The 18,428-nt window shown below is 39.5% G+C and overlaps 2 protein-coding genes across 2 annotated transcripts; one reads left to right on the top strand and one right to left on the bottom strand.

Moving 5' to 3' along the window:
* Window positions 1-1,332: 1,332 nt before the first annotated feature.
* arf3b (ADP-ribosylation factor 3b) lies at window positions 1,333-7,830 on the bottom strand. Its single transcript, XM_035661121.1, has 5 exons — window positions 7,778-7,830; window positions 5,627-5,879; window positions 5,423-5,533; window positions 5,200-5,324; window positions 1,333-3,543 (listed from the first exon to the last, which is right to left on the bottom strand). Exons 2-5 carry the CDS (start codon window positions 5,772-5,774, stop codon window positions 3,382-3,384), a joined length of 546 nt encoding a protein of 181 aa, XP_035517014.1. The 5' UTR covers window positions 5,775-5,879; window positions 7,778-7,830; the 3' UTR covers window positions 1,333-3,381.
* A 4,075-nt stretch (window positions 7,831-11,905) lies between these two features.
* On the top strand, window positions 11,906-16,203 carry fkbp11 (FKBP prolyl isomerase 11). Its single transcript, XM_035661128.1, has 6 exons — window positions 11,906-12,318; window positions 12,455-12,517; window positions 14,814-14,901; window positions 15,046-15,079; window positions 15,236-15,306; window positions 15,952-16,203. The coding sequence occupies exons 1-6, from the start codon at window positions 12,193-12,195 to the stop codon at window positions 16,158-16,160; spliced, it is 591 nt and encodes a 196-aa protein (XP_035517021.1). The 5' UTR covers window positions 11,906-12,192; the 3' UTR covers window positions 16,161-16,203.
* The last annotated feature ends 2,225 nt before the right edge of the window (window positions 16,204-18,428 follow it).

Below are 18,428 nucleotides of genomic sequence, written 5' to 3'. Positions count from 1 at the left end.
TACATCTGACAGACAAATATCTCCAGTTGGTTCTCCAGTTCACAGTCAGAGTCATCTGCATTTCCAGTCAGACTCATTTGAAATGTAAGAGGGTTGTTCAAAACAAGTGGTTAATATTTCACCACTACCAGGAAGTCATTCTCAAAAGTATTTTTTTTTCGTTTTGTCCTCACAGAAAACAACCGAACAGAATAAGTTCAAGAAAACAAAAAGATTCTAACATCACAAGTGGTTCTTGTAGAAGAACAGCAGCAGAGTGTCGTCTGCACGTTTATTCCCTTTAACAAAGTAGCACAGGACACAGTTAACACACACACACAAACACACAAACACACACACACACAGGCTCCCTCTTTCAACATCAGAATCTGTCATTATATCATTATAATAAATGTGTGATAACCCCTCGCTACAACAGAGGAATTATAAATCAGGAAAGTCTTTTTGCCCAATATGCTTTATTTAAAAGATGAGACTTCTGAAGAATAAAGTATAACTGAAACCCACTGTTGCAAAAATCAAACATACTTAATGATGAATCAGAGCCAAGAGTTTAGATATACAGAGGTCATACGTCCAAATAGCCATCAGCCATTTTGGAGAGACTTTAAAATTCCTTATAGACCTCTCTGTTATTCTTACTCTGCAGGAATAAATTCTGGTGGGAAAATGTGTTAAATTGTTGCATTTTTTCCATTTGTGTCTGTGTCTTTTGTTTTCTTGGACTAAAAGTTGCCAATTTAAGAACACAGTGAGTCAGGAAAATACTATTACTTGCCCTTTAAACCCTCTCGTCCCTTAGACATTGGCTTTACTTCCTCTATTATCTAATTACAAATCTATTATAATTTGGGAGAGGTAGAGCTGTTTAGAAAAGTACTGTGAACATATAGAACAGATATAAATCTGCTGAATGTATCCACGTTTTAAAGCTCTCTTCAGAAGCATCTTCAGTTTAAAATCCTTTTTAGATGCAACGATCACAAAATTAGTCAAAGTAATTAAGTATCAAAGTTATAGAACAATGTAAAGTATGTTTCTGAGCTGTTAGAGGGGGTTTCCAAACAGGAAAACTAGGATAAAAAGCTACAGGTTACCTTGAATTATAAAAACTTACACAGCTCTTCATGCTTCAAACCACATTCAATAAACAGATATTGGAGCTCAAGACTGTCCTCTTCTGGTAGAAGCTCGTCAGAGCAAGATCTGCTCTATTGTTCCAGTCACTTGTGAGCATGAATATAAAATATTTGGTGTATATATGTATAAATGGAATCTATCAGTAATCCTCACACACGGTTGATGAGACAGGTCATACAGAAAATGAGTTTATTTGTAATACAGCAGGATTTTTGTTTGTTGTCTTACATCACATACAGATGTTTCCTTGCTTTCAGCATTGAAACATGGTCTTCACCGTTTTTAAATCTACTTGTGTAACTATAACGGTACAGAATGAATCATCAGAAGTATTTTTCTTTTCTTTGTTTTTTTTGTTCGCACGGATTATCATTGTTTCACAGACACAGTCTACATCAAAGTTTCTTTACACCCCAAAGAAAACCAAAAGAAATCTACCACTAAATATGAATCTAGTATACTGGTAAAACAGAAGACAAAACCTTTGCCTAATCATCCTGAACTGTGGTGCAAAACCTGCCTTTTGAGGGCATAGAGAAATAAATCTGTAAATCATTCTTTATAGATAAATATATGTGACTTAAAATCAGAAACGCACAAGCCGAGAGGAAATCAATTTGAAGTCACCACTAAATATAAGGCCACAAAACCCAAATGATCAAACTCATGATTTAACGTATGATAGATGTGGAACAATGCACTCATAACTAAGTGGAGTGGACTTACAATTTGTTGTACTGTCACTGGTATATGAGTAGAAGTACCCATGTATGGCACAGAGAAATAAGTTTTATTGACAGAAGTCTGTGGATTCTGCTGGTATCAGTGGTGACGCGGTAACTCGTCTGCTGTTCAGAAGTGAATGAATTGATCCACTTACCCTGCTTTCTTTCACATAATTATGCTGACACACTTGTCACTGAAATAAAGGAATATGCATGTCAAATAAATATCATTACAGCCATATATAGATTCATCAACAATATTCACATTCGGTAACACGGACTCATCAGCAACAGAATCAACCCCCCGATATGCAAGTCTGAGACAAAAAAAAAGCGAGAGCAACCTGATGCAGTTTGAATACTCATATGGACACACATGAATGCAGACAAGCAGCAGCTGCGTGGGTCATGTGTGTCGTGTTTATGTGCAGGTTAACCTAAATACTGCTTTTACATTAGAAGACCATTAAGCTGACTATACTGTATTTAGAGCATGACAACTAATGCAGAAGTTGGTGGTTTGGTTAGTTTCTGCATCCTATACTGTATACAGCACCAGAACACGATGAGTTACAGAAAACCTACAAACAGCATCAACATCCATGCAGCTCAGAGGATGGAAGAGTGTGCAACAATGCCAGCGAGATCTACTAGGATGCATGCAGTTCAGGCAGTCAAGGACGTGTAGAGCATTTTAAAATATTTAAAAAGGGCGGATTTGATGCTCCAGGTTGCCACACACAGAAACACGCCACAGATATCAAAAGATTTCCAAAATGAGGCAGTAAGAGGACGTGTGGAGGAGGAAGCTCCAGTCCTGTTGTCTTTTTCTGTTTCAGAGAGTTGTTTGCGTTTAACACTGACTAGGCCGCTTGCACAAACACACACACACACACACACACACACACGTACACACTCTATCTGAGTATCAAAGTGCCTCAGCATTGCTCACAAATTAAAAGAGAGAACCATTAAAGTGAATTGTGGTGACTTGAATCTGCCATTTGTGATTGTTCCCAAACATGGCTCTGTTAAAAAACGAACAAACAAACAAACAAACAAACAGGAAGTGCAACTGGCACAGAACAGTTCTTTGCATGGACGACTGACAGTTGAAAGACGTACATCAACAAAAAGTCATATTTGACTCATTGCTGACTCAGTCACATGACTTGGTACAGCACCTAGAGACTAACCTACAGTACATTGCACCTGGACAAGGACAAAAGGTGGACACAGGAAAAGCAAGTGTCTGCTGTGATTGCTTAGGGTTAGTGTGCATTCGTGTGTGTGTGTGTGTGTGTGAGTGATTAAATATGAAGAACATGAGAATCTGTTTTCAATAAGCGCTGAAAACTATTAGGAACCTCAACAGACTGAAAATGAAAGCCTAAAATCTCCCCCAAACCCAGAATCTTGCATTTCACCAATCAATCAAAACCCTTGCACACGCCATGTCCCAAAACAAATAAAAAGTTGGACGGGTGTGGCTGCTGGCTGCTTTTTAGATTTCTTCTTATTTCTTGTTCTTGAGTTGATTGGCCAGCCAATCAAGACCCTCATAGAGGCCGTCGCCGCTGGTGGCGCAGGTGGCCTGGATGTACCAGTTACGGTGGCGCAGAGAGTGTAAGCCCAACTTGTCTGTGATCTCGGCAGCATTCATGGCGTTCGGTAAGTCCTGTCAAAGAGGAGAGAGTTGAGTGAGGAGAGTAAGTGTAAGTAATGACAGGACAGCTGATGTCTTCTGTTATTGTTTGGGTTAAAATATTTATGCGTGTGTGTGTGTGTGTGTACTTTGGTTTCAGATATTTTAATGTGCAGAGTTTTAGCTTTTCTTAAATAGTTGATAGTAAGTTAAATATCTTTGAAATCTATTTCATTTGTGAAATTGTGGAGGGTATTTTCCACTATTTTCTGATATTTTAAACCCTTAATAAATAAATAATTTAAACATTAATTGATAATGATAATCGTTAGCTGTGGCCTTAGAAATAGGCATGCAGTTATATGATGGGAAATTAAATGATAACCTTTAAAGGAATAGTTCTACATCTTAATATAATACAGCTTAGCTTTGCATAAAGACTGGAAACAGCTAGCCTGGTTCTGTCCATAAGGAAATTATGTCTACCAGCATTTAGTCAGCTCACTAATTAACATGCATCCTATTTGATTAATACATACACAAACTTTATAGAGGGTTGTAAGCAGGGCTTATTCTTGGTAGGTACGTTTCCCTGTTTTCAGTCTTTATGCTAAATTAAGCTAATCTGCTGCCTGTGGTGGCTTTCTGTTTAAGGAACAGATATTAGAGAGGTATCAATCTCAGCTAACTCTCAGCATGAAAGCAAATAAGTGTATTTTCCAAAAAGTCAAACTCTAAGTGGTAAGTGGTCACTCCCAAACAACCACCATTAGCAACAGAAAGAAAGCGTATAGCGAGATGATACCCATACACTGCCTAGGACTAAAATATCTTCTTTAAAATCTTACAAAGTTATGATTTATTCTCAGTGAAATTACATAGTTTAGGTTTCATTAAGAAAACTGGAAAGGCCGTAAGCAGAAAGCAACATTTTTACAAAAAATGTAGGAACGCTCTGTAGTCGCTTCCTTTTTGGGATACTCAGGTCTCATTATTTTGTAACCATCTAAACTAAGAATTAGAGCTAAAATGATCAGCCAATCAATCGATTAGTCAACTGAAAGAAAATGAATAGGCAACAATTCTCCAATGTGAGAATTTCTCTGTTTTATGTGACTGAGAAAAATGTGAAAATATGACGAAAACTGATTATTTATTTATTTTTATATAGACAAAACAATGAAATAAATAATCAAGAAAATAATAGGGAGATTAATCAATAATTAAATGAAAATAATCGTTAGTTGCAGCCGTGGACAGAATTACCTTGTATATTAAATGACCAATTGTCTTTTATTCAACTGTAAAAACACAAGTGTTTCACAAATAAATGAATGGATGATTTTAATGTGAGATTGTATGTTAGTTTGGTTTAATAATGGATAATAAAAATAAAGCTTAAGGTTTGATGTTATTTCTTTGGATAATATTAATGTTCATTCATAAGATCTTTGTATCTGTTCATTTATAATTCTGACCCATGATAATTGTAGTATTGATGAGATGAGGCTTTCTTCTCTTTCTCTGTTGTGTCAACTTGAAAATGTAACTTAAACTACAATGAAAATGCAGTAAAATATTTAAATCACTAGTACGTGGTGGGCTTACGGGTTCATCCTGCACTATAACCCTTTTATGGATTCATTTATATTTTCTGTGTATATATGCAGAACACTTATGGGTTCTTACCTGTTTATTGGCAAACACAAGGAGGACTGCATCTCTCAGTTCGTCCTCAGCCAGCATCCTCATCAGCTCCTCCCGTGCCTCGTTCACACGCTCTCTGTCATTACTGTCCACCACAAAGATCAGACCTGCGACAGCGAGAAAAACAAACCAAATACACATTATCTTTCTGAAGAGGAGAAGAGGAAAGTGTTACCGCTTTAAACCTCTCATTAGCTCTGCTCACCCTGTGTGTTTTGAAAGTAGTGTCTCCAGAGAGGCCGGATCTTGTCCTGCCCACCTACATCCCACACAGTGAAGCTGATGTTCTTGTACTCTACCGTCTCCACGTTAAACCCTGAAAACAAGAGCTTTGTCATACAACATGAAAAGCAAACACAGTGGGCGTGACAATATTTTACAACTAATGTTATTTTGACTGTGTACATACCAATGGTTGGGATTGTGGTGACTATTTCCCCCAGTTTGAGCTTGTAGAGGATTGTCGTTTTCCCTGCGGCATCGAGCCCCACCATCAAGATCCTCATCTCCTTCTTCCCTATGAGGCTCTTCAGCAAATTCCCAAAAATGTTCCCCATGATTCAGGTGAAGTTCTTAAACTTCAGTGTGTGCCTACAATCCTGATTCTAGATGCCTTTGTGTGAAGTTTCACTCGTCCAGCAGAGATAGATTATGAAGAGGGGCTGAAAGGAAACAAATAACCATTTATGTGCATTGCTATATTATGAGGTAAACATCAAATGAAAGATGCTGATCTCGATTATTAACATGTGGGAATAAAGAGAGGATGATTAATAAAGAAAAACTCTGTAAGAGGCTCTGTTAAATTACAATAAAGGGAACACTCCAGCTCACCATCTCTCACCTTTCTAAAAAAAACTACACAAGCATGCTGGAAAATCTCACTTTTACATGCACGCCCAAAGACAGGTGCAAGCTATGCTAATTGCCCACAGTCATCATCATAAAGAGGCTGAAGGAGATGCATGTCAGTGCCATGACTCCAGGCTGCAACACAATCTGTTCAGACCCTTCACACTGTGTTTTTTTGCTCCTTTCAAATGTAAGCCTGCAACAACGCCAAGCCCTCAGAGCACATGCAAAATGTCCTACATTACCAGGCCTGGCTGGCTGGCAATAGTCTAAATATTGCAAGAGACCAAAAATGTTTTGCAGGTATCGTCGTCAGCAGAGGATATGATTAAAATACAATTCTAGTGACCAAAATACTCATATGTAACAAAATAATTGAAGCTCAAAGGTCCACTTACGGGCTCCCTGAGCTTTCAACCACATATTTCCAACTTGCTGATCAGATTGATTAGCCATTTAGTTTTACTTAATTCATTCATTTTCATCATTTGATGTGCTGCACAGATCAGGGATCATTGGTCTGAGGTCTACAACCAGGCTAGTATCTTACGGTCTACTCTAGTAGTTCTCAACCTTTTTGGTGTCAAACATCCCCAAATTTATACATATCGAGCCGCAAACTTGTATTTAATACGATGTAGTGTCAGGGATCCATGTCTCATAAGATTTAGTTATGCCTAACGGATTGGCAGATTAACAATAAAGAGTGTGAACACACAATAGTCATCCTCATACTCTCTCCCTTTGTGCTAACTTGAAATGCACCCATGAAATAATAGTGGAATTAAAATATTGCCCATTTTTCAGGTTGAGAACAACAAATATTTTTAACAACTTTGCAGAAAAACTGTGCCAGTAAAGAACTAATGTCTTCTAAATGTACAAAAGCATCTTTGGACATCGTAGGCATATTGTGTGGACATAGTGGTTTACTTTGAGTTATAAAGTATGTGTGTTATATTTCAATGTGAAAAGGAGACAAGATGTCTCAATTCATATCATTATATAAAGCCTTATCATCAAAGTGCACTTATTCAATCACCCTACAACAACAGTGACTGATTCAGAGAATTATTAAACTCAGTAAAGTGAGAAACAGAAGACGAACCACAGATAAACGCAGTCGTCAGTAGATGTGAAGGTGCAGCCCTGTCCATGGTGCTGAAGAGGACACCCACAGTTTCACTGCCTGAGACACCAGCTCAGTCCTCTCACACAGGGGGAGTGCACGGCTTCAAATATGAGCTATAAAATGGGGATTTATCAGGGAAGCAGGGCCACGAATATCCCGGCCTGATGATGTGAATTCAGCTCTGGGTGACTCAGGTTACGTTAGCCAGTTATTAGCCGTAAACATCTCTAACTGAACATCCATCAATTCATTTAAACTTGATCATTTCCTCCTCATCGTCTCTGTTAGCAACTCATTTATGAGTCCAGTTACGCTTTTTATTCGCTCAGCCGATGAGACGTGGCGGTAGCTAAGCGTTATCCTCGTCCCGATCCACCCCATTCATCCGTCCCCGTTCAACACCACAGCGGGCGTCCTGCTGCCTGCGAGCCGCCCGCCGCTGCTCGATCCCGGTCAACACCGAGGCGACACAACGGAGCGCAGGACCGACAACACACACGCTATTATTTCATCCCCTGCTGGGACCTGTACGTGTGTATTACCGGGGTTGGTGGTGGTGCCAGAGTGGTCGCTTACCTTGGCGGAGTGCTCCTCTGCTGTTAAAGGTCTCACGGTGTTTTCTGGTGGACAACGCAGCAGTAAACGAGATCTCGCGAGAGTGGAGATCGAAAGCAAACCGGAATTTGTTGACAGTCGTTTTAAAAAGGATGTTTGAACAACAAAGTTTGTTCAAATGTGTCGGTTTGTTGTCATGTCAATACCTGTTTGTCCTTAAAAATGCACAATATTTTTTAGTTTTAATAAAATAGTGTATATATCAAATGGGCTTGACTTGTATTTGCTATTGGCCCATGCCTCCAAAAAAATTCCATGTCTGTGTCTACTGTCTATCCATTCAAGACTTAAATACACCTTCAGACTTTCATTTTACTAATTGGTTATAGACACATCTAAACAAATATAGCTGGATTTGGTGACCAAATGTGTTAACATCTGTCATAATTGTTACCCTTTAAGGGCCCACATGGTCTACCAACACAGGTGATCACTTATTCTGGCTGATTCCACCTCCTGAGGACATTTTATGGATGTCTACAAATGTTGATTGACACCTCCCTAACTCTTCTGTTAGCTTTATTGGGGCAGATCAATGACACCTGTATCATTTGTAATATATCCCTACCTACTAAAGAGACCATCCCATCCCTCCCATTTCATGGGTGTATGCAAGATGAAGACTTCCAGACTCACACCAAGTCAGCTCTGGAGTCAAAAGTACTGCTACTTCTGGACAGTCAATCCTCCCGCCTGTTCTGTGGAGGAAAAGTATTTTTGCAGGAGCCATGGTATCACCCTCCTCTCACCCCCTCCTCACACTGTTCCCATATACACTGCAGCCCTTAGACTGCAGTGTATATGGGCCACTGAAAAAGGCTCGTAAACAACTGCTGTGACAGCTTGATGAAAGCTCATCCAGGAGTCACAATTACATTTTATGATCTGCCAAGCAAAGTAAAGACGTAAAGCCCTTCCCCTGGCTGCAGTGCCATCAAATATTATATAAACAGTAGCCATTCAGACATGAAATAGTAAGAAAACACGGGTGTTATCAGTGATACTAATAATAGGTTCTGTTCCATTCAGGTCAAAAAGTCACAGGGCTGTGTTTACTATTTCATGTCATATGGCTGCTGTGAAAAAGGTTTATAGTGATATATTTGGTGACATCAACTTTGCCATTTCCCTAGTCACAGACTGCCCACTGCCAGCAGTGACACCAGAGGTTCCCTCTTCCACTGCAGCTGCAGTGAATGTAGTTGTATTGATTACAGCTCCGACACCCATGGTGGCAACAGGAGCATCCTCCATGCCATTTGCAACATCCTCCCCTGTCACACCATATGTGGGATGAGCATCCTCAGGTTCAGGCATCTGCCATGGAAATGACCTTTTCACCCGTGTCCATCAGTCCACACCTGAAAGCTGGACCAAGAAAACACCACAAGTAGGAGGGAATGAAGCGAAACCACTGTCCATACATATACTCCCATGAAAAAACAACAACAACTGGAGGCTGAGAAAATCTAAGCAGCGAAAAAAGAGTGACCCCTGTGTGGGTCATTACATCTCTATAGGAAAAAAACATGTTTAAGCTTATCTCAAATAGCACACAGTTTGTTCACAATTATTTGAATTAATACATCTACATTTGAGGACATCAAACATTTTAGTCCAAATGTCTCCCTCTGCTTTGGGCCCACGTCTCCCCATTGTACACCCCAGATTAACAACCAGGGCCAGATAAACAGTTCAATGGGCAAAGTTTTGGGCCATTTATGACCCTGTATGCCCTTTTTTATATGCCTTTATGACATTTCTCACTGTGATGAGAGCCATCAATGATGTTATTAGTTACACCTCTGTTTTTCCTGACCAGTCAACATGTCTGCTGTGAAAATCATGTAGTGGTTAATGGTAATGAATAACACAACAGTCACACAACAGTCATAACACCAAAGGCTGAGAAGCATAACCAGCTTCCCTCATTAAAACACTGCAAACCAGCTCAGTGGGTTTCCAAGAGATGACCAAAAGCTACATGCTTGCCTTACCGAATTTTAATTAGCAACAGGAAGTGACATGACTAAGAATTTTGAAGTTGTAATAAATGTAATTGCTACTGAGCCTGACAACCTGTTATATAAAGTTCCTGTGTATGTGTGAAGCTATTGAGTTTCAGGAAATGATGCTTTGGTCTTCAGTATTGCACAACACTTGTGCAATATTTTCATGCGGAACAAAGTAAAGTTTCTAAATTGAAGCAAGAAAACTTGAAATGATCAGTATAAATGTCAGAGAGCATTTCAGTGTGAGATTGTGTGATTTTGATGTTGCTACGTAACGTGACTCATAATGATGGATCAGATCATAATTTCATGTTTTTACCAGCATCTGCCACAGTAAATCTACATACAGGTATCCCACATGAGCATTTTAATGCAGTATAGTTAGTAAGTAAGTAAGTAAGTAAGTAAGTAAGTAAGTAAAGCTTTATTTATATAACACCTTTTTAACACAGAGGTCCAAAGTGCCTTACAAACAACAAATATACATATGGGTATAACCATACCCAATCAAACATACTTAAGGAGCATGTAAATACAAATATAAGGAAGATAAAACAAGTATAGCTGAATTCGGTGATGGGGCCTAATCATATGCATGTTTTTAAGTACTTTTTACCAGCATATACTCCCGTATCTACTTTGGCGATCTGAAGGAGGAAGCAGGTTTTATCTTAAGTTTGCACACAAAGATGAGTCATTAATTTCTATTTCAGTGCTGCACTGTGACAATGTTTTAACATTCTTGATCAGTCAGCTCTTTTATTTCAGAGAATCTGTATTTCTTGTAATTTCAGCCATTTAGGGTTTTAGTGACCTCACATTTACAGTTCTTTGACACCTAAACATTTACGATTGAGCAGCCTGTTTTGTTTTAATTAGTCTAATCTAACAAAGCTTAACTCTGTGCTTCTGCATGAAAAACTATCCTTTGTCTAATACATGAGCATGTGGCACAAATACTGCAATCTGTGCTGGTGACACTTCCCTGATATCCTGCTAGCAAACAGAGGACTTGAGACAGTTGGTGATTTAAAGTGTTGTAGTTTTGCAGGTCATTGTTGCAAATAAAGCTAGAGAATATCAGTAATTAGTGGATGACAACAACACAGTTGACGAGGTGAAATGAAATGAATGAGCAAAAACCTGTGGATAACCTATCATATTTTATTTCTGTGGTCAGTGGTGGTGGACTGTAGCCTAACTAAGTATTTACTCAAGTACTGTACTTAAATACAAATTTGACATACTCGTTCTTTACTTGAGTATTTCCATGTGATGCAATGTCATACCTCTACTCTGCTACATCTCAGAGGTAAATTTATACTTTTTACTTCATTACATTTGTCTGACAGCGCTTAAGTTAGTTACTTTTTTAGACTACAAATGTTCATACCCTTTTAGTGAAAACCATTTATGTCCAACTTTGGTGAATATGAATTAGATTTTATTTTCTTTTAAACCGAAGGACAAAGTGTTCCTTTATGGGTTAAGTAAATCCCCCTACTTCTTAAATAAAACATATATTTTGTAAAACCCTCTTGGATTAGCTGCAATGTACTGTCACAAAGCTGAAAAGGGGGGTTGTTTGTCTGACCTCATGAAAGCTGTTTAGAGATACGTGGTTCTCACAGAACAGTGGAGCTACAAACATATATTGATTTTATAGACGATGATACATCGCTGTAGATGAAACTACCCGACAGTAAATAAAGTAGTTAAAAAGAGCAAAGTAAAATGCAACATAAACATTTATGCAGCAGTAATATTAAAATCCCAAAACATCCCAGTAAAACACTGTCAGGGACCATTCATACTTCTCATACTTTAAGTAGCCTATTAGCTGGTATTCTTTTTAATGCATGCTTTTACTTGTAGTGGACTATTTTCACAGTGTAGTGTATATAATACTAGTATAAGCACTTTTACTTAAATAAAGTCTCTGAACACTTCCTCCACCCCTGGCAGTCATTACCAGGAGGGAGGGGGGGGCTATAGTGAGGGACTACAGCAACGTGGCGCCTGGAGCTGTGTGTCCTGTCCAGCAGCAGCACCGCAGCGCCCCCCAGCGGCCCTGCAGGGCGCCGCTTCCGCCTGTGAGCCGCGGCGGCCAGATGGGATGCTGGCGGAATGTTTGAGGCGGGCTCTTCAGGGAGAGCCAGGTGTTGGGGCAACGTCCACGGGCCTCTGGTCCTTATCGCTCCAGCATTGTAACACATCAGCATTACTCGCCGCTGAGCCATTTTGGACACACGGGGTCGACGGGGGCAGACTCTCTCTCTCTCTCTCTCTCTCTCCCTCTTTATCTCTCGCTCTCTCTCTCTCGTCGCTGCCATATGTAGAAGAAGCCCACACGGAAGTTGTTGGATGGCAGCTCTTTTCCACAAGTTCACAATGAAGACCGGCGTTTTCCTGCTCCTGCTCGCAGCTTTCACCTGTGGAGCCGCGCAGGGGGAAGAAAATGCAGTCGAGGAGCTGCAGGTGGAGACCTTGGTGAGTGAGACACACACACACACACACACACACACACACGTATTACAATGTAACACAATGTAACACAGTCACACATTTAAACACCCACTGGGAAATAAACGCAACGGTGTCTAACAGTTAACTCTTCTGACCCAAGGTGAAACCCGAAACTTGCTCTGTACTTTCCACAATGGGAGACACGCTGCGGATCCACTACACGGTAAGGAAAGCAGGCTTCACAGTCAAGTCCAGTTCTCCCGCTATGTGTATGGAAAGCGGATGACGAACGCAGTTGTTGTCTATGTGGCACCGTCTGCACGAACCATGTGGACACCGTTTACACACCGAGACTGAGTGTGAAGAAGAAACTGCTGCTGGACGCGTCTTCCTGCCTCAACGGGAGACAGATTGCGGTTTAATGCCTGTCATGGTGGCTTTATTTGGGTTTTATCTCGTGTGTGTGTGTGTGTGTGTGTGTGTGAAGATCGCCGCTGCTTTTACTATGGAGAGATGGGGCGGTGCAACACGTCAGCAATAACAGCAGCTCTGTGTGTGTCAGTGGAGCAGCAACCAGTTCACCCAGGCACACTGGGGGTACTGGTGGCTCCTGGCTTTCACTGTGTGGTATGCGAGCCTTGTTTCTGTCACATGTGATGGAAAAAGGCTCCCCACTTTTCTCTCTTGTCACAAACACTTAGTCTAGTCACAGGTGGTCTGTTTATGTGCCCCTCAATATCATTAGATTACACAGTTAGCCCCCCCAGTTTGTGCCACCATTACACTTAATGTTCTGAATTAGGGATGAGAACTGAGAACCGATACAAGTCGTGTGTACTTGCAATAAGAAATAGTAATGGCAGAGAGGAAGAAACGGTCCAGAGTGTGGCTTTATTTCACAATATCAGAATATAATCTTTATCTACACTGTTCAGAGATAATAAAACAGGTGTGTGGACGCACACAGTGGGCCTACCTTTTTCCCACAAACCAAATTGATGAGGAATCAATAAGGGAATTGACATGGAATCACAGGGATAAGCAAAATCAGTAATGGTATTGGGATCAATCAAATCTCCCCCATCCCTATTCTGTATGTATTTCCAAAATCCTCAGAATGGATGGAAACTGGAGCTGGAACTCCAAACAAAGATGGTAGCCAGAAATAGTATCTCTCCTTGAATGAGCCAATATTTAACACTTTATTATCAGTTATATTAGTGTTTATTGATGAGTCTTTGTGATGTTTTATGTTTTCTGTACAAAATGTTGTGTTAATATTTTGTTTGTGTTCTACAAAATGAGCAAGGGTGTAATTTCTGACTGAACATGACTCAAGAAACATTAAACCTGTGGCTGATTTTTAATAATATATTGGAAAACTAATTGACCTCTCCAATGCACCTGCCTGTAATAAGGTTATAATTAATCGCCTGATTAGCCTTTCTGACTGATAATTTACCCGTAATGATTTAGCTCTTTGTTCAAACAAACGACATAAGTGAGGTAAACTATTACTGCTGAATGAAAGGTTGTCTTACAAGTGTCTTTGAGCACCGTGGCTTATTGTCACACAGCAGCTGTAAACAGGAAAGAGCTCTTAGCATAAACACTGTGTCAGAGAGATCTACACTGAGACAAATATACACTGTGTTGTCTGCTGCAGGTGTTTCATTCATCAAGTTCTAGTTCCTGTTACATATATGTATAAAAATAGTTTACTTTCTAACTTAATTGTTAGACAATTTGGGAAGTATACTTGGATTCTTGCTGTGAGAGGGATGATTGACACCAGTCTGATATATGTGTGTTAAATGTGAAACTTAGCGTAGCACAACGACTGTAAACTGGGAAAAACTTACAAACAGTAAGTAAAATATGCCTACTAGCACCTCTAAATCTTACACATTAACACAGTATATCTTGTTTGTTTGATCAAAGCAAAGACATTTGAGGGCTGTTTGTTAGATTTGGTTTAGTTCGGACAGAACCAGGCTTGCTGTTTCCAGTCTTTATGCTAAGCTAAGTAACCAGCTGCAGACAGTAGCTTCACTTTCACTTACAGATCAATGGTATCCAATCTTTAATTTAGAGCCCGAAGGGTCGTCTCGAGGTTCTGCCCGTTAAAAGGCAGTTTTCCTTGCCCCCGTCCGCCAGGTGCTTGCTCATGGTGGTACTGTTGGGTTCTGTAATGTTAATAAGGAGTTCGTCTAGACCTGCTCTATTTGAAAAGTGGTCCTTGAGATAACTTCTGTTATGAATTTGCGCTATACAAATAAAATTGAATTGAATTGAATTGAATTAATCAACTCTTGGCAAGAAATCAACTTTGCTATGTCAAACTACTCCTCAGATAATAGGTTCAAATAGGTTGCCCACAGTTTATTCACATATTGTATCTTCAAGGCCACGAGTCTCTATTGCTAAAACCCAGCTCCATAAAAGATGCACCAAATGAACTTATGACTCAATTATAATAAAAATGTAAACAGATGAATCTCACATTGTGTGTTTCGCAGGGTAAACTAATGGATGGAAAGGTGATCGACTCATCGCTATCCCTGGACCCTCTTGTTGTCGAGCTTGGGAAGAGGACAGTTATTGCCGGTAAATTAACAGTAAATCCTTTTGTGTTGCTCAATCGGTGACACTTTGATCTGCGTACATTCGAGAGATAACTGCAGCGCGTTGTGTGCCAGGGAATGTCCTTGCTTGGGCTGATTGACTCTTTCTGTGTGGTTTTCTTATCAGGTCTGGAGCAAAGCTTGGTTGGCGTGTGTGAAGGGTAAGTGAGAAGTAAAGGTCCACTGAGACAAAAAAGCTGAGCAATAGATTTACTTTTCAGTAGCTGTGTACAGTGATGAATGTATTTTTTTTGTGATGGAATCTGAGAACTGCTTTCTCAATAAATGTGTTTTATATTTCTCTTTCTCTCATTCAGGCAAAAAATCAAAGCCACTATTCCTTCTCACCTTGCTTATGGAAAAAAAGGTTACCCTCCTACGATTCCAGGTACTGAACGCTGAACAGTGTGTGCACTTCTATGAAACTGTCACATCACACTGACCGTTTGTCTTAGCATAAGGCCGGTGTTATTATGTAGTTTTCTTTCTTCTCAACAAATCCCTTGCAAAGACCAAAACAAGGTTAGTCCATTTCTCACTAGGTTATGACTCACCCTGCTGCACTCAGCCCCGAGCCCACTGTGTGGAAAATGTGTGGAAAATGTTTCAAGATTTGGTCACAAATATGTTGCTTCATTAAAAAAAAAAGGGTCTGTAGTTTCCTAAAGCAGTGTCCCGATGCAGTGTTAGTAAACGCTTCTTAAACTGGAGTAACAAGTTACTTTTTTGGGGACTATTTTCAGCTGTGGAGTAATACACACTCAGTGTATGTGGCAATGACTAAAGAAACTGTAAATTCCCATGTTAATTGTAATGGAGGAACATGTTACCTGGTGCAGTGGGTGGTGTGTGTTAAATGTGTATATTGAACACTCTTTCCTTTAAGTATATGTTGTTTTTAGATGTTATTATAATATATAGTTATTTCATATCTTCATCTATTTACATATGTACATAATATAGTTAATATAGTAAATGTAAGAAAAAACCTGATGTGACAAAACATTGAACATGAACTTGATCCGCACTATAGGTGATGCTGCTCTTGAGTTCGAGGTGGAGGTGGTCGCTCTGATGCAGCAGACGCCGTGGCAGAAAATGGTCAACGACGTGTTCCCCCTTGTGTGTTTGGCCCTGGTGCCCACTCTGCTCGGCTTGGTCGGACTATACCTCTACAAAAAGGCTAATGCCGAGAAGCCGAGCAAAAAGAAGGCGAAGGATAAGAAGAGCAAGAAGAAATAAGGACAAAAGCACAGAACTATTTAAATAAAAAAATTTAATTGTATTTTGTGTTTTTATGTTTAATGTGTTTTAAAAGCACAGCAGTTATCTGTTAAGTTCAGTGTTTAAGTATGTGTTACTACTATACTCTACGTACTGTTAACAGCCTCAGTAACAGTGATGTTTGTACAGTCTGTGAGTCTGTGAGCCGTTGCAGAGAAGTTGCAGATTCATGAACTTCATGATGATTCTTGTTTCTGATTGTATCAGAAACAGCAGCTGCAGGACATTATGACAGTAAATGCCTGCGTTTATACAGCGCTTTTATCCAGAGTGCTTTATGATTCGCCTCTCGTTCATTCACACACACACACTGATGGCAGCAAGCTATCATGCTTGTGTGACCATCAGAAGCAATTTGGGGTCCAGTGTCTCGCCAAAGAACACTTTAACACGCAGACGGGGGAGCTGGGGGATCAAACCCAGGCTCAACATCCTGAGCCACAGCCGTTCCCCATGAAAGGGCTGCTACAACTGCAACAAATGAATCAATTATCTCATCAATAAAAGCAGAAAGAGTACACAATCACACTGTAACAACTACAATTTAAGCAACAGTTGTGCTGCATACAGAATTGCAGAATCACAAGATGTATTTGGTCCTTATTGAGGTGACTATTAGAAAAAATCTTTCCCTGACATCTTTTTAACCGACTGCACAAGCAGAGGTTAAAAAAAAAAGATTACGAAACAGGAACAGGACATTGAGTGAAAGTGCAATTACACTTCAACGTTCAAACAGCCTGCTGAACACTTCACTGACATTTTCTTTGGGTGTTGACTGAAATAGCTGCTTGTGCCAAGACCTATTCATTGTTAACCAGGTAAAGGGCAGGTAATCTACAGGGAGCGCCATTATGTAGAAACATGACTAATTGCCAAAAAAGTGTTACTAAGAGATATTCTAACATCATCTGAGGGATTTAACTGAATAAATGGCCTTTCTTTTTGAGGAAGACCAGCAGGAGACACTGAAAGAGAAAGAGAAAATAACAGAACACGTTGTATAAGCTGTAATGCAACCTGCTTACAGATACAGCTTTTCCCTGTTGTATCAATCTTTTAAGCATTACACTGTCACTGTCATCTGATGATCTTGTGTGGCTTTATTACAGCTCCACAGCTGTTAAGACTTGACCTACCGGTGGATCTACAGTGCATCTCCTTGAGGTTCCAGCCAAATAGAAGAGGGAGATATCAGAGACCTGGGTTTACATTGTTTTATTTTGTAAAAATCTGATTCAAACTGATTAAATGAAACCTCTCCTCCGCCGCTTTGTCATCATGACCACCGATCTTTTCTGATGGACTTCACTTTGGTGTAGAGATGTTTAAAGTCACATCCTCCAAATAAACTTTCTGATGTAGCGCCATCAGCTGCTCTCTCATACAATGTGGATTAATACACAGAAGATAGTGTATAGTGTATAGTATACAGGAAGCAGCACACACACACACACACACACACACACACACACAAACCTCTTTAGAGGAACTCAGCATTAACACAGTCTCCTGCTGTTTGACCTGAAGCTGAGTGTTATTCTATTTCTGTGATCAGTCTATACTTACAACTAGATGACCCAAAGTTAAACTCACTTTTAACAAGTTATCTGATTCAAGTCTGCAAATGGTGATAAATGAATGGCTGCCTCAAATGTAAGTAAAATACATTGTTAGATGTAAAACATTGCAGCATTTCTGCTGTAAATAGATATAAAACACAATAAAAGATATAGTCATCCTTTCCAACTTTTGTAAACCAAGTATTTACAGTAAAATAATATTAATAGTGGTTAAAATGTGTGACCAAGAAAACACAGTAGGTTAATTTATTTAAATCATATTTAAGTCACACATTGAGAACTAAACTCTTTTTTAGGTGTATTTTTTTACCAGATAATAGCTATAATAACACATTTTATCTATCTCTATTCAAAGCGAAGAGCCGAACAACATCGGTGCGTTTGTTTTAATATACGGCGTTGCTCCGCAACACCGCTTCTCTCAGTCGTATTGTTGCAGTGATTCATGACTCCGCCCACTCGGGAGACGCTTTAAACAGCCGTTAACTCACTGATATCCCTCCGCGAATATTAACATTATTAATGTTAATTTCTTGAAGAAAATTAGTGTAATTTGTTGTTTTTGTGTTTTTTTAAATACACACAGAAGACATACTTTTATAAAGTAAAATAAAAAATAAAATAAGACATGGACAGGGTTGTA

The sequence above is a fragment of the Morone saxatilis genome, unplaced genomic scaffold, assembly GCF_004916995.1.
Source record: "Morone saxatilis isolate NCDOM2014 unplaced genomic scaffold, NCSU_SB_2.0 Contig18, whole genome shotgun sequence".
Lineage (NCBI taxonomy): Eukaryota > Metazoa > Chordata > Actinopteri > Moronidae > Morone > Morone saxatilis.
Note: the sequence above shows the minus strand (reverse complement) of the source record. Positions and strands in the feature narration are given on the sequence as shown.